The following is a 21658-nucleotide window of genomic DNA, read 5'->3' as shown; positions in this document are numbered from 1 at the left end:
GAATCTAGTACGAGTATCAATGAAAAATCAAAACACTTGTGAGACTATGTTTTGTTTATTTACTTCCGTCAACCATGCCTCGACAGCAATCACTTTTCAATATTAATTTTTCGTTGTTGGTTACTGTTGCAGCTCTTCTGCCTTTATTAGGGGCTTTTGTTTGTATAGTTTTATCGATTTTATATAATTTCAAAGAATCTACTTGGACACACTGTCGCGTGAGTATTTAAAAAAAGTTGAATAATCTGAATGTTAATGGTTATGTACTTTATTATGACATTCGAATTTCCTCCATATATTTTAAAATATTTATATATATTTATTTCATGAAATTGATTAAGGCGTCAATGAAGAATACCTCGAATAATCTTGACAATTTGTATTTGATAGAAAAGATTTTGAAATGCCTATTTAATTCAGCACAGAAAAAAAATGAACATGTTCCTTGTTTTGATTATCTCAGGAGAATATTTTGCCATAAACTTTATCACCAATTAAAATCTTAATTTTTTTTTCCCAAATCTCAAATAAAAATATAATGATACTGTACAAATAAGTGTACTGTGACTTAAGTACACTCATTGTCTACAGACTTACATGTACATGTATGTACCCTTGTATACATGTAACTGACTGATCAGTTCATTTTTCAGGTATCAAATTACTTACCATCCATTAGTTCAGCCATTGGAGGATATGCCCCACAGAAATATATATGGAGGATATGTATAGCTCTTCATGCAGCACCAAGATTTTTATTTGCTTTCACATATTATGGCTATTACACACATTTTCATGTTGGAGTGAGGAATACTTTATACAAGAACCTTGCAAAGCTCTGTGTTTTCCTACATATAATTGAAAATGCAGCTTTAGTCACTCTTACCTATGTATCATCTACTGATAATTATGGTTGGTAATAAACATCTGATGTACATGTATTTCTTTCCTGCCCATCAAGCTCATTGAAAAAGGAAATATACTATTAATAATAATGTTGTCTTTTCCTCCAATACTTCCCTCTGTCCATTTACATCTGGAAAATTAGTACAAAAAGAACAAAACTAATAGCTAAATGGACACATTTTGATTTTTGGGGGTGGGGGGACCATTAGTAAATAAAGTTGAATCGATATTAAAATCAACCTTTTATTACCGGTACTTTGTATTTTAATTTGTACAATTTTTTTGGTACAGCCCATGCATAATTATACTTAAATATCAAATTTGCTCAAATTAACCAACTGATATTATACTATAGAGATAAAGATGTAATTTTTATATGTTTAAAGGAAATTAACAAATCCATGGGGGAAAATGATGCTCAAATATTGAATTCCAAATGAATAAAAGTTCTACCATTGTTATGTTTCAGCTGTGCATGAGAACATGTTTATCACCTTCATGGTTTGTTCTGAGTGCTATATGTTGCTTACCTGTATTCTTTACAAATGGAGTCACACTACCAATGGACGTGCCATGACAAAAATGGTATGTATATTCATAGTGCTTTAGCTATGAACTTATGTAAGTACTAAGTACATATATTAGTATTATTTTTCATAAAACAATAATTCATATTACCCGGTACAAATATATGTATGTTTTTGAAAATGTTTTTGAATTACACGTTTCATATTCTATTTTTATTTTCTATATACCTATAGTTTCATAACATAATTGGCTAATATGAAAAATATCTAAACAGAAAAACTCACTGATACTAAAGAATTTATCTTTTGGATTTGTTAGAGTTTGCTTCTCCTTTATAGGACCACAGATGATCTCCGATTGTGAAAAAATTCTAATGATTATCTTTGTGACTTTTAAAATAGGCTACATTGAATCTTCTTTTTTAGGAGGTCATGTCCTACCAGTATAAAAAGTTCCTCTTTTTCTTCAACATTACCATGTTCTTGGCAGCAGTATACATGTTTTTTAGGCATGAGTGGTATTGTGAAACTGGAGGTAAAATTTTTTCATTTTAAATTTTGAAAACTAATATAGACTCTCTTATACTCTGTAAACATATCAATGCAGGGTTTTATCATATGATGAGTTTGGAAATTAAAACCAAAATATAGCTGTACATAGCCTAAAGTTATGTTCTGTATGTTTTTCTTCTATTTCAGTGTATTCCATATTTGCCCTGTGTGAATATCTTGTAGTATTTTCCAGTATTGCCTTCCATTACACCGCCAAATACGACTTCTCAGATCAGCTGATTCTACTGTCAGGAGAGGAGAGTGGGGATATCTACAAAGAAATGTAAGCCCCATCTCCCACCCACAGGCTATTTCGGTAATTACTACAGGAGAGTGTGACATTTTTCATTAAAGGGGTAAAACTGCATTAGAGATTAAAGATATAGGGACATTACTGCATTGCTGGTAAAAGAAGGGGGAAAAATTCCAAAACAGGGTTGGCAGGGTTGGGAAATATTCAAATACTGATTATTCCTGGGAATAACTTGAATGTATTTCCTAGGAAATATTGGGAATAATGGTTCAGCTACATGTTTCATAATTAGTTTTATTGTATCTGTTGGGTATAGACATGTAGCAAAGATTATCAACTAAAATACATGTATCTAATTGTTGTATTTACCCAGATCAAACTGGTGACATTTGTTGCTTAATAGAGTAAGCTGTAGTTACTGGTAAAATAAACCGAAAAATCACTAATTGTGTTCTTTTTATGTAATTGCAAATATCTCTTTAGACTTAAAATAAAATCATATTGTATACAATATAACTGAAAATGCCCCTAAAGGCTGGAAAAGAAATCATTACAAAGGGGCATAACTGCAATACTCTTAAAATGAAAAAAAGAGACCGAGTTTTATTTAAATAAGTTTATAATTTGATATATTTCCAGGGATTGATGTGCTGATTTTTAAACACATTTGATCATTAATTAGTAGTCAGTTCTTGATGTAATTTCATTTGATAAGATATACATAAATTCATCTTTGAAAATTGTTCTGATAAGGTACATGTACAATTTATGTTTACAGGGTATTATCAGTACATCCTGTGTGAATTAGACTGTATGGTTGTGATTGAACTGCTCACCAGATTGGCTGGAATTCTCAGAAGAAACCTCTGTTGACATCAGCTGTATTTCTTTGATGTCCATATTCAAGAATTGCAGGGAAAAAAGCTTTTCTACATAAAGGACTTCCGAGTATTATTATCATTTTTACACAGCACTGTGCTTCACTGTTATTGAAGTAATGATAATCTTTGTATTAAGGTTATACTACTTAGTATATCTGGTTTATAGATCTGTATATGATAAGCATTTGATTCTAGGAATGTAACATGTTGAGAATCAATGCCCTCTCTCATGATATATGTTTTGATAGATAGCATGATTTCTCTCTGTTATGCTGTTAGTGTTTTTCTAGAAAGGCTCTATTGTTGGTATAAAGTACACACTATAAACTGCTTGACAACTGTCAGTCTTCAAAACTTCATAAATAAATGTGGGACTCACACAGTGTTTGATTTTTTATGCCCCCTCCCCCTTAAATACAAAGTAGTAAGATTTTCTACGATTATTCATGGCTGTATCCTCTTTCCAGTTGTAGAATGTACTAAAAATTGTACAAATAGTAGTTGATGTTGATGACTTACAACTAAGCAACATGTTAATGTAGGACCTCTGGTATTGCCAGGATGTCTGCATTCCTGTGTAGTCAAATGGGACAATTTTCTGTGAAATGGCACAAAAAAGGAAAAGAAAAATTTACACATTCAAATAAAAATCGTTATATCGTTTCAAATTATGAATTACAAGTAATATAATAATGCTTCGTGGAAAAGAGAGCAATGCCAAAAGATATGTAGTCGTCATTAAAAAGGAGAGAGAGATGAACGTCAGGAGATTATTCCGTTTTGTACATGGAGAAACTCTAGTAAAAAACTGAAAATGCTTGGCGAAGCAGGAAAAATGTCAAAATGAGCTGCGCATATTCGTTTGTACATGACACAGGCGAAACTATGTACAGTGTACTTGCATTTGAATGATAAAGTTGCCGTATCATACGCGGGCAATCTTTGGGGAAAGGGATTATATGTGTTATATGTGTCAAGGTCATGGAAAGAGATACTGGATAGTTGCTGAATTTGTGAAAGCACTTAACACGGTAAAAAATATTAAAAATGACAAAAGAAATTATGTAACTGGGGAAATAATTAATAATATATTACTACATGTAGCAAAATAAAGAAGATGGGAAGATAAGGCGGACGAAGTGCCTATATAGTGCGACAGATATGAAGTGAAAAATTAAATTTCAATTATATCCAAATTTTATTTGATATTTCATCTAACATTAAAGTATATATACTTAACGTAAAATCTCTACAATTTACAAAAATCTCGCAAAGAATGAAATTATTTGCCTATGAAAAAGTATACAAACACTGAAAAGAACAAAAATGATCATTTTCTCATACTTTGAAAAAAAAAATTCAATATGAGTGGGTCTTCGCTCCATTTTTTTTTTTTTTTGAAAGATAATCCTAAAAGTTTGCAATAAAATATACATTTTTTGGTTTTCAAAAACATGGAGCGAAGACTCACTATACCTTAAAAGTCAAATTTATGATAAAACATTCACATCTTTCCGAGAAATACCACAGGCACCTGAAATATGGATAATACCCCCCCCCCTTTTTTTTTTGTTAATGAAAAAAAATGTAAGAGTGTGTAATATCTCAAAAATATAAAATTTCCACGTCAAACACATCTATATGTCGTTATATGCAAGCAGATTGTACGTTTTCTCACATTTAGAGAATGACCCTATTCGGTATAATAAAAATACTGAATAGGGTCATTCTTTAAACGTGAGAAAAAGTACAATCTGCTTGCATATAACGACATAAGATGTGTTTGACGGGGAAATTTTATATTTTTGAGATATTATACACTCTTACATTTTTTTTCATTTACAAAAAAAAGGGGGGGGGGTATTTTCCATACTTCAGGTGCCAGTGGAAATACTTCGTCCATTAAGCCAAAGGTCATATTACAAACATGATTTAAATGTCCAAATTCATCATGAGCAAAGTAGCATCGTGGTTAGCGCGTTTGTCTTATTTTTTATTGCTAGGGTTCGAATCCCACGAATACCGTCTAATATTTTTATAAAGGAAAAAATACGACATTTTTTTCTCTCAGGTTTTTTCCTCATGATTTCATAAATTTCAATAATGACTTGTTAATTTGATACTGAATTGACATATTGATTAACATTTCTTAATATCTGACGCTATAGGCATTCTGCCCGCCTTGTTCCCCCCCCCCCCCCATCTTCTTTCGAGTTATATAGAAACGTTTTTAATCTGTGGGTTTCGGCAAGACTGAGAAATATACATAGGGAGGGTATTGATTTTCAGAAACTATTGAAGTTATGTTTTTGAATTAAAGGCGTTCCGTGGTCATTAAAAACAAAAAAGTGCATATACAGTATCATGGTTTTTATTTTAAATCTCATAAAATGAAACTTCAAACAAAACAACAAAATACATCATAATGTATTCATTTATGATAATTCGCTCATTTTAAATATCTTGGCAATATTACATATGTATAAGGAAGATAGGCAAGGTCCCTCGCATAAAGAAATATACACATATTTTTCCCTTTACTGTATTCCAGTTTACGAGGCTGTGAAAATTGATCACCCGCATATATGTATATATCTAAAATGTGATTTAACCACCAATTTTTATTTACATGTATATTCCTGTTATATAACTATATCAATCTATAGTGATATATCCGGTCTGTTGTCCAACTCACGTGGCTAAAGATAAAGGATTTTTAAATGTGAGGATTTCAGCAGTACTTTAATTTACATTTGGACTTAATTTGTGTTTTGGTTTATACTTAGAACGTATCTTTAAATTTAAATGTGAAACATTCAGCATGCAGAACATTTGAGTAGACCGCTTTGCATTATGGCTTATCAAAGTATACTCTTTCGGTTGCACTTTTCAACTTTGAGCAACATTGTTGCCGGACTTCCATTTTTCGCAACCTTATTTTGTGTTATCTGGTCGGTGTTATTCAATTTCAAGGAATCTACCGCAACACATTGCCGGGTAAGTTAATTTACATGGTTTGGAGCTTAATTTTTGGTCTGTCTGAACTGTAAACCCACTCATAAGTATGCAGGTAGTAAAATATATAATATAGAGAGATATATAACGAGGAGTGATCAAATCCAAAAAGCTCAATAAAACAATACAAAGGGAGCAGAGCAAACATGGATCTCTAAAAACACGGGTGGGATTAGGTGCCATGGAGGAGTTAGCATCCTCTCCCGTCCAGTCAAACCCATTATGTGCTCCTTGTCATAATCAGACGAAAAATGTAACGTACATATAACCAGAAGGTGTCTCTTAGACTTAACCTTGTGTCACATACTGTAGAGTCAATTAAGGATAAGAGATGATTATGTCATTTGAACAGATCCAAGTTCACAGAAGAGACTGAACACTTATTGCCGTTTAAATAAATGTACACATGTACAGTTCATTTGATGGAAGAATTGTTAAGCTTTTCTTTCCACGATGAAGGCTTGGTTCAAGAACATAAACCAATTTGATTTGTTCAAAATATTAAGAAAAAGAACAATTCTGTCTCATTTCTGTTTCAAATGCCTGATTTGATGTTTAAATTTCTTTTTAAAGTCCAAACAGTATAAGTCGAAAATATAACCAAGTAAGTGAACTATCTGCTCTTTATTTGCATTAATTTATTTTCAGGTAGCCAACTACCTACCGTCCATAAGTGCAGCCATTGGTGGATACATTCCTCAGAGAAATGTATGGAGAATCTGTATTGCCCTTCACGCTTTTCCACGATTCCTCATTGCTTGTGCATATTACCGCTACCATATGCGATTTGTAGTAGAATCCTGGAGCAATATTTATACCATTTTAGCTGGACTATGTACTTTATTACATACTGTGGAGAATTTTGCTCTTGTCATTCTAACGTATATATCCTCCCTCGACGATAAAGGTTTGTTTTATTCTATAAATTGCTTCTAGATGAAGGGTTTAATACCTCGATCGAGCTTTTGTCGACAAAAATTCTTCGTTGTTTTAATTGTGTAGTTATTCAGTCTTCAAATTTTTGAAGATCAGATGCAGTATGCGATAATTTTTTCCCAAATCTTTATTTATTATTAACTGAAACTGTATTCTTCTAATGGAGAAGTGTAATAAGACCGTAATGATAATTGGAAAAAAAAGTGTTCATCGTTGCCAGCTTTTAAAGAGTAAATGGAACTATCAAATTCTACAACTGAATCATCTCTGCCTAGTGTAATGGTAATTTAATGATTCTCATAATCGACTTGGGATTTAAATTATTTTGTGTTTCTATCTGTCTCAATATACGTCCTGGTTTTGTGAGACCCAATTGAATTTAAATAATTGACTATTTAAGGGTGTTTGACATTAAATATGTGTCAATATATTACATTTCGGTTTATTTTGCGTTTTATGTTTATTTTATGTCTGTCTGAATATAATTATTATAGAAAAAAATAAATAATTTATTGCTTAATTTCGTATTATAAAAAAAAAACATGGTTTATTGATGTTCATAAATAGAGGCTAGGTCTTGTTTTTTTTTTTTTTTTTTTTTTTTTTTTTTTAAAACAAATCGTGTGCTATTTACATGTACAGTGCAGGGAACTGATTTTGTTACATAAACCAGCATCAGGATCAGCATAAGTAGGATCAGGATAGAACTAGCATCAGCATCAGCATTTAAAAAAACAGCATTACTTGGATCAGCATCAGCAAGCAAAGGATAGAACTAGCATTGACCAAAGTGAAAACAGATAAAGGAAAGTAATTTAATACAAATTACAAATAAAAATTACCCCAAAAATTAATTTTAATGGCGATGCTGTTTTTGAATTATCAACTTCCGGCAGGATAATCCTACTTCCGGTAACATTACTAGCAGTAACCTAGTTTCAAACCAGCATCAGGATAAGGATCAAACCAGGATCAGGATAAGGATAACTAACATCAAAATCAGCAAGCAAAGGAAACATCAAAATCAGCAAGCATAGGAAGCACAAAAATCAGCATTGATGCTGTAACAAAATTATTTCCCTGCACTGTATATACGTCTGTTTTTATTTACCAATTACAAGATTAATAAAATAATAATATAAATTTTTTTACATAACTTTACATTTCAGAGATTCATGAAAACATGTTTGTATTATTCATGGTAACATCTGAGATCTACATGTTGTTGACATGTTTTCTGTACCGATGGGGCCATTCAGGCAAAGGACGGGATATGACTCCTAAAGTGAGTAAATATTGTAATCTACAATACAAACAATACCACGTGTGTGACACATGTATCTTAATCCAGGTCCGCAAAATAATTCTAAATAAGGCCCTAACACACAGGAATAGATTACTTACATGTATATACCCACGGTTTCATAATACTGCATTCATATACTATAGATGACTAAATTTTCGCGACACCTTACTTTCGCGAGATAGTCATTGACTCTTTATTGGGGAGACATAATTTTCACGAATTGTTGTTACATGTATTCCTCTATATAACCGTAAGGAATACTTTTATACGTAAGGATATGAAATTTCGGCGGGCTCATTGTCTTAGTAATTACACGAAAATAAAGTTCTTGCGAATAAAAAGTGATTTACAGCATATTAAATAGGGGTCATATTATAAAATGTGACAAAACTTAAAAACTGTGATATTATAAATTGAAGTCCTTAATGTAATGATGTACTTTCATAATCAAGCAAACAACAGGACTGATGGAGAAAAAATCTATATACTTTTCTTAAAAGGTCAGAAACTAATTAATTTCATTTTAAAAATAGATTGTGAAATTGTTCTGGACAACCCACCCACCCACCCCTATCTACCCCCTTCCAAAAACCCGAAGAAAATACGTGTAATAAAAATAACACGCGACGATACGCACGGTGTTGGTGTCACATTTGGTAACGTCATTTTAACGTCACGTAAACGGAACGTAAAATTACTCATATCAGTGAGCGACTTTGTAAAAATAAGCATGAAGGTATAAATGCATACTAAATAGTTTTACCTCCATGGGTTTATATAGTTAAAGTACCCACACCTTTTCTGCATGTTGGAGTAAATGGAAATCTTCAGTAAATGACACAATTTGAAAAAAAAATGAAAGCATTATTGAAAAAAAAAACTAATTACATTATTTGTATGTAAGTAAAGATCAGTGATTACTGTTTCTATACTATTTCTTTCTCGATGAATTCTTGTTGGAAAAGAAGTATCAACATGTCTATATATAAAATCAAACAGTAAAAATCCATTTTATTTTTTCAAAATAATTTCGTATTATTTTCTGGTATCCAAGCTCGTCAACGGAATGAACTAGATTTCCCAAACAGTTCCTGCTTTTATATTGGCTTTGACACCCGTCGCAGAACTCGTGCATTGTAGACCGAGGGTAGTTGATGGACTGCAAATATTCAGATATGAACCTCTGAACACACTTTACAAAATGATGGTCGTGCTTTTCGTCAGGAGAAATAAGAAAAAAATGTTCACAAATAATGCACGGGTCATCGGGGGTGCTTGATACACCGTCAACTTCTAAAATAGCATGTCTATAAATCAGGGAAATGTGAATGGAAACCTCAGTTCGTTGAAAATAGTTTGACTGTATTTCAACCCTCTCAGTACATCTGTAATTTTCCGAAAAATCATGAACAGTTAAACATTCGTTTTCCGGCAAGTTTTCGGCAAGATTTTTCAGTTGATCAGTTTGCCATTTGGCCCTGACATGATGACCTGGACAAAAATCCAAAACCTTCTTAAAATACTTGATCATCTCACCGGACTTTGTAACTTTGTCCACCAATGTCAATTTCTTCTTGGTACCATTTTTTGTTTTAATGTCAATATACCTAATTTTTTTCCAATTAACATCTGGCGAGTCGTCAGACATATCTAATTCAGCGTCACAAAATTTCAGCAAATGAACACCGCATTTTTCACAGCTTCTTTCTAAACAGTCCTTCAAATGTAAATCTTCACCCTCCGTATGACACATCGTGTCTTCACATAATTCTGAAATTGTTCTGTAAACCTTACATGTGTTTTCGTCCAGCAACCCATCGTTTGCCAATTGATTTCTACGTGCTTTGAAAGCATTGAACAAAAACTTGCTCTCTAGATGATACCTGCAGCAGCATGTTGTTCTATCCTTTTTCCTTGCATTTCCTAGAATTTGAATAGCATGGCTACAGTAAGTTTTTGGAGCTATTCGGACACGCTTGACATCAGTTTTTTTTTCCAGTGTGTCGCGAATTTTCGGGTAGACACCAAAAATCATACACTGTTTTTTTGTACTTCTTCAGTTAGTTTATCTGACCTTGTTTTCCTTTTTGTAAACTCAAAGGATGATTCTTCTGAATGCAGAATTCGTTGTCGGATTCGAACACCCTTTGAGATCCTTCTAACAGGCATTCCGAGTTTTCTCGCAAGGTCAACTTTGGCCCTTGATTTTTGAACTAATGGTCCTGATACAGATGCAGCTAAAATGTCCACGGCTTCCCGCGACTTATCGCTTCGCTTAAATTTTACCGAATTCAAGAACGATTTCACATCCTGTATAACAGATTCATTCATTTCCAATTCTCTGCGTTCTTCCGGTGATGGTACAACCTTTCTACGCTGTAGTTCCTTGACCGTGGGTGATTTCTTTGAGGACAAGTACGCCTTTACTGTTGCAATTCGTTTTACAGGTGTCCTGGGAAGTGCTTCCTTTAACCTTCTTATTGCTCGGGATTTACTCATTTTATTTTGAAATATTTGTTGTTCCTCTTGTGTGAGCGGGAGATTGTGTTGTGTGAGTATTTTTTTCTTTTCTCACCATCGTCTTTGTTTCTTTGTGTTTTTCTTGCGTCTTTCTTCCTTCTTTGATTTTTCTTGAATCTGTTTACTCTTAAGGGCTGTCCTACTTTTCCGCTTTCTTTCTGCAGCTTGTTGTTTTTTTTTTTTCACTTTCTTCCTCTTTTTTCCGAGCAAGCCTCTCTCGTTGCTGCCTCTTCTTTACAGCCGCTGTAGATTGAGACAACTCTTTTGCTGGTCTCAATAATTTTTGTTTTTGTTTCCATTTTCTCTTTTGTTCTCTGCGTATTTCTTCTCTCTTTTCTTTGATCGTTAAATGTGACATACCTGTAAAAATTACCTGATAGAAATTTTACATTTATAGGTAAAAAAAAATTATAAGGAACGATAAAAATAGATATCAAACAATATATTTATACAAATGCCATCTAATAAGGAATGAAGTTTGAATTTATTAATGAATGTTTCATAGACAATATAATGCCCGGGATGGGGTGGGGGTGTCCTCTTTCTAGGTACATGTAAAACAAAATCATTTAAGATTATCTCCTGAAAGGGGGGAAGGGGGGTACTTTTCGATCAATTTTGTCTAGGGTTTCTCTTTCAGTTCAGGAATATGCAATTTACAAATTTAGAAAGAAAGGTTATTTTTACTATTTATTTATTCTTTAAAAATCAAGAAAGCGTGTCATTTTTAATTTCAATGTACATGTATAATAATCCGTCCTATCGAATCCAGACAGTCGTAGGCACATCTGGTGTGGATTGTAAGAGGGTCTAAGTAGAATTCACTTCGAAATATTTTAAAGCAAAAGACAATACGAGAGAGAGAGAAAGAGAGATTATCCTCCCTATACTAGTGTTTTTGAGTGATAATAATGTACTTTATTTCCACAAGATGTTTTGTTCTCGCCGAATTATTCTATCCTAATATTGTTTGATTTGTCACCTTTTTTATCCCCCTCCCTAAACTTTTAAAAACCAATTGTGTATCTCTGTATATATGGTAGTGAATCAAAAAGGACGGAAGCGTTGCGGCTAGCAATTCAACATTGATAGGATCCTTTCCTCTTTGTCTTAAAACACAGGAGATGAATTAGTATAGGCCTTAGTTTTGTCGACAGGAAAAATTGGGCTGCGTTCTATATTGAATTTTTGAATTGATTACCTCTTTTGAATGCAATACATGAAAATTTTTGATTCGCTCCCTTCACATTGTCTATGACAACTGTATACAATGACCCTTTTCATTTGCTACTATTCAGCAGAAACATACACTTTTGATCTAATATGTACAAAATCGTATTTTATTTAGATAGCAAAAATTTAGTTTTCGGTAGTTGAATTCGATATGACGGCAATTGGCAATCTAAAAATTATGCAAACCATGTATTTTTCTCAGTTTTAAAATTTTAAAGGTTTGTTCCATATCGTTATCTGTTTATCATCATGCTATAACGTTTGCGTCATTCTAAGGACGAATCCAGAGGAAGTGCTCTGGACCCCCCCCCCCCCTTGGAAAAAACCACCACCAATATTTAACCAAAAAAAGAACCTACACTTGAGAAAGGAAGAAATATACTTTCATAAAAATGAGTATGCGCTGATAAAATAGTAAGTCTAAAAACTCAAAAAAGAAAAAAAGGAAAAGGGAATGTAAATGGGATGGGGACTGTAAAAACTGTCTACGCAGTCGGAATGTGAATTAATTCCCTCTACTTCCTTTTATTTCGTGCACCCCCCCCATTTTTTAAATACAAATTTCTGGGTTTAACAATTAATATGTTGACGTGTCTTAATTAAGATGAATCCAAACCGTTAACATCTGCATTTTTTCGTAGCGAGACGTCATAAGTGCAGATCACGTCAAAATCCCGTAGATGAGACAAATTAGTAGACCAATTAAAATTCTTCATTAATTCATTGAATATCAATGTAATCGCAAAGCAAAGAAACAGGAAAGTCTAATACAGTTATATTTTCTCAGACAAAAAAGATTTTTTTGAAAACTTCTCAAGTGTTTGAGATAATTGCTCTCAAAGAGTAGGCGTTCAATACTATATATCATTTTAAATTTTAGAGAAAACGTTAGAAACACTGTCGAGGACATTTGAGTAGACAGAGTTTCAGTTAGAGTTTCGTATCATATTTTGAGGCAAAACACGTTTTTGAACCAATAAACAAAATGCAAAGCAGGATATTATAGACCATAAGTACAACAATAAGAATCCAAATATAAATAAGTCTTGTATACTTGGACTAAATAGGGCTTGTTCATATTATCAGACGCCATGATGCCGTCAAATATTTCCTGTGACTGACAAGTAAAAACATGCAGAAATCCTCATTAACTATTTTTATGCATTGAAATTCGTAAAATAATGTGTTAGCAGATACTTGATACTTTCAGAATTAAATTGTATATTTTAAAATAAAAGTTAACGACGGACTAAAAAAAATCAAACAATATGGGTAATATGTAATCAAAATGTAAAAAAAAAAACATGGCGTGACATAAGGGCTTTATATGGTATGATTTTCAAATAAATGCTAAAATGTTTATACAGAATTTAAAAATCAACAAAAAAAAAAATTCCATGAACTCTTGTAAGCATTCTTTTTGGATATATATTTGTGTAAATCAAATTTCCAATATTTTAAAAATATATAACACATCTCCTTAAACACCCTTACCTGAATCGACTTTGAATTTATCCCCTGTTTTTTTCCGCAGTCTACCATGTATCTTCTTGCGTTTACGGGCAAATTATCTCAAATCTAACGAATTTTACGTCAAATTACCTATGATGTCATAAAGACGATTCTTTTTCCCGCCGACTGATGTAAAAACTATCAATATTACAATTTTATAAATCGCTCATATATGTATATAGATTTTGGGGGTATGCCTCAAATGTTACCAGTCTACATGGGTATTTATGTATAAATGTCAAAGGTTTTGGTAACTTAATGTATATAAAATAAAAAATAATGACATATTTCCGAGTTTTAAAGATTTTCTAATTTATCTTAAAGCAGAATACCCAATAGATACTATTTATTTACACTATTATAGAGTAATGCATGTCAATATTCTCTATAGAAGGAAAATCAATAGAAAGCGTCACCAATACCGTGCGTAACGTCACGCGCATTTTTTCTCATATAGAGTTATCTTTTAAAAATTACAATTTAATTTTCTTTATTGCATAATACACCCACGTGGGTCAAGCAAAACATTGAACAATATATGCGCTGCATTTCATTTCCGGAAATATGCATAGCATTTCCGACAATTTTTTATTTCATTTCCGACATTTTTTGTTTTCATTTCCGACATAATATTTCTTTCATTTCCGGAATTTACCTGTGCGGCAATTCAATGTTTTCTTAAAGTATTTATACCAAAATATTGATACAAAATAATAATAATAATAATAATAATAATAATAATAATAAACAGCTTTACATTTATGCATATATGTAGAACTAAGTCTAGGTAAAGAAGTTCAATGTGCTTAAAACTTTTTCAACACATATAATGTGCACCAAATGAAATGTCAGTGACAGCAGCATACTTATGTCCAAGTCTTTGATAGATTTACAAAACTGGATTTCACTGATTTATTCCTTAAAATTTTTCATAAGTTAAGTTATCATATCTGTTACTATAGGTACTATATATGTATTTGAAAAATGTCGGAAATGAAAACAAAAAAAATGTCGGAAATGAAAACTAAAAAAATGTCGGAAATGAAAAGTTGCTAATTACCAAATATTCCGGAAATGAAATGCAGCCAATAAATGACAACAAAACAAAGTTGAGGAAAAGATAGGTCAGGGTAAGATAAACTTTTACCATGCAGGAACAATATGTATTAACCGTAATTAGTAATTAATTTTTTTTTTCAGCCTTTTGTTCTAATATTCTCTCTTTTATTATAATAAGCTTTTTTGGTGTCCCTGATAATACACTTGAACATATATATTTCCTTAAAGAATTCAAAAGTCCGCACCCCCCCCCCCGCCCCACTTGCATGTGAATATAAGCTCTAGATCTATAAATAAATAATTCTTCTCTCCCCATTGAAGTGGGAGGGGGAAATGTCAAGCCTTCTTAAACGAACAGAAATTAATTGCAAAAAAGACCCAAATAAGGGTGTGGGCTTGATGAGATGTCTACTGTTTGAATACTGTCTTCAACAATCCATTATTCTCAGGCAACTTTTTACACAGTCCCAGCTTATATTAATTTCATGTGGTATGATACTGTGAGTGTGTGGGGGGGGGTGTTACATCGTAGAAATTATCCATAATATAAACCATTTTTTTCTTTTACAGGAAACTAAATCATACCATTATAAAATTGTCTTATTTATCTTCAATCTCTCCATTTTCCTGATGGCAGTATACATGTACTTCAGGCATAACTGGTATTGCGAGAGTGGAGGTTGGTTATTTATTAAAAATACATTTAAAACCTAGCTAAATTTTTTTTTAATAATCTCGATTTCATCATTCCTTGTTGTCTGATACGATTTAATTTCTTTTGTCTTTTAGTATACACTGGATTCGCTGCCTGTGAATATTTGGTGGTATTTTCAAACATTGCTTTTCATTACACTGCCAAGTTAGACTTTCACGACCAAGTCATGACTCTGGGAGGAGAATCTCATCGAACTTCAAAGGCAGCTTAACAGATATTTTCTTCAACATTTTACTGTGTTTAACATGGCAAATAAAATATTTTTAAAATGTTTTAAAAGTATATCACTTCAATTTATTACGTTTAATTTTAAAGAGAGTATTTGCTGGTTTGTTCAGTCCCAAACAACTTAATATTAACGGTAAGGAATGTTCCTAAATAGGGTACCCGAGATGCACCCCCAGGAAATTAAACTTGAATTATCAAATATCTCAAATGGTTTTTACAAACTTCTTTCACGCCGGGACCATGATCATATAATTAAAGACTTATCCGCGTTCGTGTATTTAAATTAAAAATGCACAAAATTAATTCGGGTTGGGGGAGATGACATTTAATTTCTTACAACATTTTATAGGAACTTTGATCTTTTTTAGTAGGGATCAGTTTTTTACTCCTTCAAGTCTGCATCAAATTAAGGGAATTTCATTATGCCTTCTCAATTTATATTCTTTCTGGTATTGATTTTTTTTAAATTTAATCTGTAAAATTTATCAATTTTAAATTTACCTATGCATAACAATACAAGTTTAAATTGAAAAAAAAATTAAACCTTTGGAGTTATATTATTACTTTGAAAATCGTCCAAAGGAAGAATGAATTTTCATTAAAAAAAAAAAAACGTGAAATTTAAATATATATGCAACTAATTGAAATACAAATTTTAGACTTGATTTAAAATGGTATATTAGGATGAACAATTATATTTTGAGTTAATGTACAATGGTTTGTCTTTCTTTTTTGTATGCTTTGCAAAAAATAATCACTGATAATCACATTCTTTATACATCACTAGACTAATATAATTATGTGCAAAAACCCAATACATGTACTTCAACACTGTTCAAAATTCATTAATAATTTTTTTTCTCAACTTATGTTAGTCTTTACTATTTAGAATTTACTTTCGGCGTCCTTCCATTGTTGCTGGAATTTGTGTCTTGAGTTCCTTGACTACAAGATTTTAAAAGATCAGGACCTCTATCTCGGGATGTTGCTGTAACCTGAGCATCTTGCAAGTCTACCTCTGTTTTCGCTTTAATCAAACTTTCTGTCGGAAGAATTTTGCCACAGAATTTATCTCGAGCTTTGAATTTGTAGTACAGGAGAGGAAAGGCAACCCCAACGCTTGTAAGAAAAACGATGACCAAGACAACGATAAGAACGATGGTACCTCCTGTCGACAACTCACTGCCGTCATCTGCATGTAGATAAATAGATAATATATATATTTTTGTAAATAAAGATTTGCAATAGGGTGTAAAATGTAAGTTGAGATGAAATAAAGGTGAAGGTTGAAGTTTCGCAAATGAAAGTCAAACTCCAAGGTCAAAAGGTCAAATTTGGTGGTACCGAAAGAAAGGTCTTGTCACAAGGAATTACTCCTCTGAAAGGTGAAAGCCCTAGCTCCACTCACTCAAAAACTATGGGTAAGGTTAAAGTGTTTTGCCGACACACAGACGGACAAACAGGGCAAAAACTATATATACCCTCAAATTATCGATTACGGGGGGAAAACGATATCGTTTTTTTTTTTTACTTTTTAGCATAAAATTATACAACATGTAACTATATTAAGCTGAACAGTCAGACTCACTCGTAGCTGTGCCGTTTGTGTAGTACTGAATATAAAACCCTCTCCCCGTTACCGTGGTATCGGACACAAATTGTAGCAAAATGGAAGTCCCAGAACTACGTAATTGTGTGACGTCATTTAAGCAACAACCCTGGTACAGAACGGAATCGTTCATAAAAGGACCTGTTTTAAGAAAAATAGAAATATATTATTAAATCGTTAGACTCCACGCGAAAGATATGCAATGAAAGAGACTCACTTCGAATATTAACTACATGTAGGTAGTTAAACAATTTTCCAAAACCTACCATCATAAACCGTTATTTGGTCAAGCTGACAATATGGTACTTTTGCCGATGCATACTCAATATTGCAGTCCAAGAAATTGATGTAAAGAATTTCTGTCTGTGCGGTTGTCATAATGGTTGTCTTCAGTGTTAAATTGCTAAAATAAGTGTGATTTTTAAAATAATACTAAAATTCCAACGAGTTTGAAAATGTCACTAAAATCCAAATTAATTTTCAAATAGTACGAATAGTCTTGAAATTAAAAGGCGATTTTCAAAAAAAAAAAATTAATATCGTAGCAAGTTACAATAGTATACTTTGATAAAAAAGAATTTTTGAAAAGCTTTGAAAACGTTTTAAATATATTTTTTAAACCTTCATTTACAATGTGTACATGCTTGCCTTGGATATGCTATGGGGTATCCCGGAGAGGAATAGTACTGAGCTGAGCCCGTAGCCTGTAGAGTTTGGGAAATGACACGGCCTTTAAATATAAATGTTTTTCATTAAAAAAACAAACAAACAAAAAAAAAAAAACAGTTCGAATCAACTACATATATCAATGATTTTGTTACGAATATCAATATTTTACCTCCAAATACATGCAACTACTTAATATTTTAATACTAGTATATAAATATATAATTTTCTTAAATTATTTTATACCCCACCCCTCCCCGAAAAAAATATACTTACCAGCAACTGACATTAATATTAGAAAAACGGCTAGAATCTGGAGGGTCCTACAATGCAGAATATATAGAAACAACAGAGAAAAGAATTAATAAATTTACCGCATTGAACTCTCAGAAATTTTCAACACCATGCAAAGTATATTTACCCTTTCTCCATGGTATGGGTGGTACAACTTTAGTCATGCAAACCAACCTTTCTTTGGTGGATTTAATGCACCGTTTAATGAAGAGAAAATTGATTTGTTGTGGCCAGTAATTGCCAAAGATAGGTGAGACCTTTATTAAATGTAGTCGTGTCCGTTTTGTTTTTCTAACACGTGTAAAATTAACATAATAAATATCGCAACTTTGATCTTCTGTTTCTTGGACTCGTTTGATTTTTTTTGTTTGTTTGTTTGAAAACGTGTATGCTACCTTACCTGAAGACACGCCTACATGTGTAAACATTGTAAACGCCATTTACCAATTCCAATGGCGGATTTAAAGGGGGGTCAGCCTCTCTCACCCTTTGTGTCCAAAATATATAAGAGTTAAAAAATCTATTTATTAGTGTGACTTAGGGCCCCTGTCCCGAACCCATTAAACGGACCCCCATTTTCAAGAATCCAGGATCCGCCACTGAATTCTAATAGTTTTACTTGAATTACTACAACACTGAATAGATATTTTTCAAAATTTAACATTTATAAAGATCATGAGCATTTGTTTGGTCAATTAAATTTTATGTTCAGTTATTTTTATTTGTTTTAAACGACAATGCTAATTTTTTTTCTTTCTTGTTCACTCGTTACTCCATTAACTTTTCCTGATTTTATATATACTCTTTTTTTTTTCATTCACGAAAAGAAGAATTTTCGAAATTCGATAAATTATGAACAAGTATATAAGAATACAAATATTTTATTGTAATCAAAAACCAAATTAACAGAAAAAAAAAACAAATTCATATGAAACATGTATCACTTTAATTAAGCATATGGACATTAAATGAAAGGTTATAGTTTTCGTGTGACCTGAGATTTCGATGATTTTATTTTACAGTTATATATCTGGTAAACATATGGAATCCGGATTTGTTCTTTGGCGTGTAACGAAGAACTAAAATGAACTTAAGTTTTATATCGTAAGAGGGTGTCAATGTCATACAGCCAGCCATCACCTGCAATTAAAAAAATAATTTTGAAAAATCTGTTTTACCAATTTGATACATTTTTCACTCCTTTACCAAACAAAGACAGCAATGCCATCTACAATGGTAGATTTTTACTTGTTTATCAAATATGGCATTTTTCGGTACATATTAACTCAAACGTTTAATACATGGCTATGGTATTACCCGTACCTTTATGGATATTCATCTGTCATAACACGAAATCAAAACATTTGAATCCTCCTCCTCCTCACTCAAGACACACGTATAGGCCTGGCTGGCCACAAGCGAGATCAATGATGGCGTCTTCATTATACTTATCGTGATACTGGCCAGAGATTCTGTCGGAGATTGAATTTCTCTGTCATTTTGTACGGGGGGTTCCGTTTCGGGTGGCTGAGGGTGCACCCGGTTGCGACCAATTTTCCTGATCCTCCTCCAGGCGCCCCTCAGCCGACCCAGTATCCCCCTCCTTGGTCTCGGAGCCGGAGCTTCAGATGGCACAGTCTGTCGTGGAATATCAGGAGCTTCATGCTCAGCTGTCTCCGTTGTCGGAGCGTATGCGGCCACTCTGTTTCTTCTTCTACTAAATAACTTCATAAATGGATTTGATGCCGCCATACTTATTTCGTCGTGAATAGAACTATTGTGACGTCATAATCAAACATCGTCACAATGGAAACGTACGAGAATGACAGGAAATACGTACAAATATGACAAAGACACCTGCATTTTTTAAGAAGCTGCGCCCTCTTTTAATTAAGAATAAATTTTGAACCAACTTTAAATTAATTTAGATTTTGTGTTTGTAGTAGGTATTGTTTATGAACACCACAGTCTGTGATAGAAACAATATAAAGTTAAACGCTCTTTTTTCACGTTTTATAAAGCGCACACCTCCCCAAACTTTTCGTTGAATCCTCATCGATATTTAAGTATAGATTACAATGACTGGTTTAATAATAATTTAAAAAATGTTCTTTTCATTGTTTATCGTGTAACAAGTCTTACATTATAATATTGAAAGTGGTAAGTAATATAAATACAGTGGCGGATCCAGGAATCTTGAGAAGGGAGGGCGACCATTTTGAGGTCAGGGTCCACAGCCACACCAAAAAATTGATTTATTACTAGTAATTATTTCATGTATGTTTTGGACACAGAGTGTTGGGGGGTCTAAATCCGCCTGTGATATAAACAATTCTTAGACTTAGCTTCATTTCATATACGTTTAACACAGTAAGGATATTTACATATCACTGCTCTTTGGCAGAGCAGCTAGATTGACTCAGTCCAATTAGGACCTTACTACCTTCGAGTAAATTGTAATTTTTTAAATGCTCATAAGCGAATTTTAAACAGAAAATTACAAACGCTTCGACGCAAATGGGGTTAAATATCTTGAAAACCCGCTTTAAAATCAGGCAGCGGTGCTTTATTTTTTATTTGTTTATTTTTATTTTATTTATTTATTTTTTTTTTGCATATATTTTTAATTATGCACGTGTGCGGTGGAGTTTGAATAGACTGATTATAGTTAAAAGAAAATCTTCAGAATCCGTCGTATTATCAGGTAATGTAGATTTTACATCTTTACATATCCACGGTGGACTTTAATTTGATTAGTTAAAATAAATAATGATGCATGTACTTCTACCAAAGTGAAATATACACGTATTGATAAAATGTCATTTATAAAGTTAAAAAAAATTATGTTCCTTCAATTAGCTAATTCAGTGAATGAAAATATAGATAGCATCATTTAGAAATGGGATAGACCTGTTCATGCATTTATTTAATTAATCATGTATAAATATAGATGCTATATATAATTACATACTTAGTAAAAAATACAGGATTTTTGCATATGCGATATTTCTTTTTTTTTTTTTTTGATTTATTGTTTTTTCGTGGTTTTACAAAAGGAACAAGAGGCCCATGGGCCACATCGCTCACCTGAGAATTAGCTTTGACCATTCTGTTCTTTACCAGATTTCCCCCTTGTAGTACATAATGCATTCCCACCCTCTTGTGAATTCTGTGTCCTTTCAATTGAGAGGTTCTCTTATTTTCAGTCTATTGATGGAAGTAATATAAATGTACCCCACAGATCATAATTTAGACATTTTGAAATCTATACTACCCCATGATGCTTCCACATAAGTTTCAGCTTTTCTGGCCCAGTGTTCTTGAGAAGAAGATTTTCAAAGATTTTTCCTTTATATTTCTATGTAAAACTTTGATTGCCAATTGTGGCCCCGCCCTTCCCCCGGGGGTCATGATTTTTACAATTTAGAACTCTTGATGCAAAACAA

At 32.5% G+C, this 21658-nt stretch overlaps 3 protein-coding genes across 3 annotated transcripts; 1 reads left to right on the top strand and 2 right to left on the bottom strand.

The window, feature by feature from the left end:
- Nucleotides 1–33: 33 nt before the first annotated feature.
- LOC134253447 (uncharacterized) lies at nucleotides 34–15673 on the top strand. The gene is made up of 11 exons (XM_062735971.1): nucleotides 34–218; nucleotides 654–912; nucleotides 1376–1491; nucleotides 1860–1968; nucleotides 2133–2268; nucleotides 3017–3026; nucleotides 5940–6116; nucleotides 6783–7041; nucleotides 8240–8355; nucleotides 15271–15379; nucleotides 15490–15673. Exons 1-11 carry the CDS (start codon nucleotides 75–77, stop codon nucleotides 15624–15626), a joined length of 1572 nt encoding a protein of 523 aa, XP_062591955.1. The 5' UTR covers nucleotides 34–74; the 3' UTR covers nucleotides 15627–15673.
- Nucleotides 15674–16521: 848 nt separating this feature from the next.
- On the bottom strand, nucleotides 16522–17879 carry LOC134253446 (cubilin-like). The gene is made up of 4 exons (XM_062735970.1): nucleotides 17874–17879; nucleotides 17519–17684; nucleotides 17232–17393; nucleotides 16522–16835 (listed from the first exon to the last, which is right to left on the bottom strand). The coding sequence occupies exons 1-4, from the start codon at nucleotides 17877–17879 to the stop codon at nucleotides 16525–16527; spliced, it is 645 nt and encodes a 214-aa protein (XP_062591954.1). The 3' UTR covers nucleotides 16522–16524.
- A 1280-nt stretch (nucleotides 17880–19159) lies between these two features.
- On the bottom strand, nucleotides 19160–20027 carry LOC134253445 (uncharacterized). The gene is made up of 2 exons (XM_062735969.1): nucleotides 19536–20027; nucleotides 19160–19352 (listed from the first exon to the last, which is right to left on the bottom strand). Exon 1 carries the CDS (start codon nucleotides 19962–19964, stop codon nucleotides 19548–19550), a length of 417 nt encoding a protein of 138 aa, XP_062591953.1. The 5' UTR covers nucleotides 19965–20027; the 3' UTR covers nucleotides 19160–19352; nucleotides 19536–19547.
- Between the last annotated feature and the right edge of the window lie 1631 nt (nucleotides 20028–21658).

This window comes from Saccostrea cucullata, unplaced genomic scaffold (assembly GCF_032062105.1).
Source record: "Saccostrea cucullata isolate Sc308-1 unplaced genomic scaffold, CSIRO_AGI_Scuc_v1 ctg1391, whole genome shotgun sequence".
NCBI classification, from domain to species: domain Eukaryota; kingdom Metazoa; phylum Mollusca; class Bivalvia; order Ostreida; family Ostreidae; genus Saccostrea; species Saccostrea cuccullata.
Note: the sequence above shows the minus strand (reverse complement) of the source record. Positions and strands in the feature narration are given on the sequence as shown.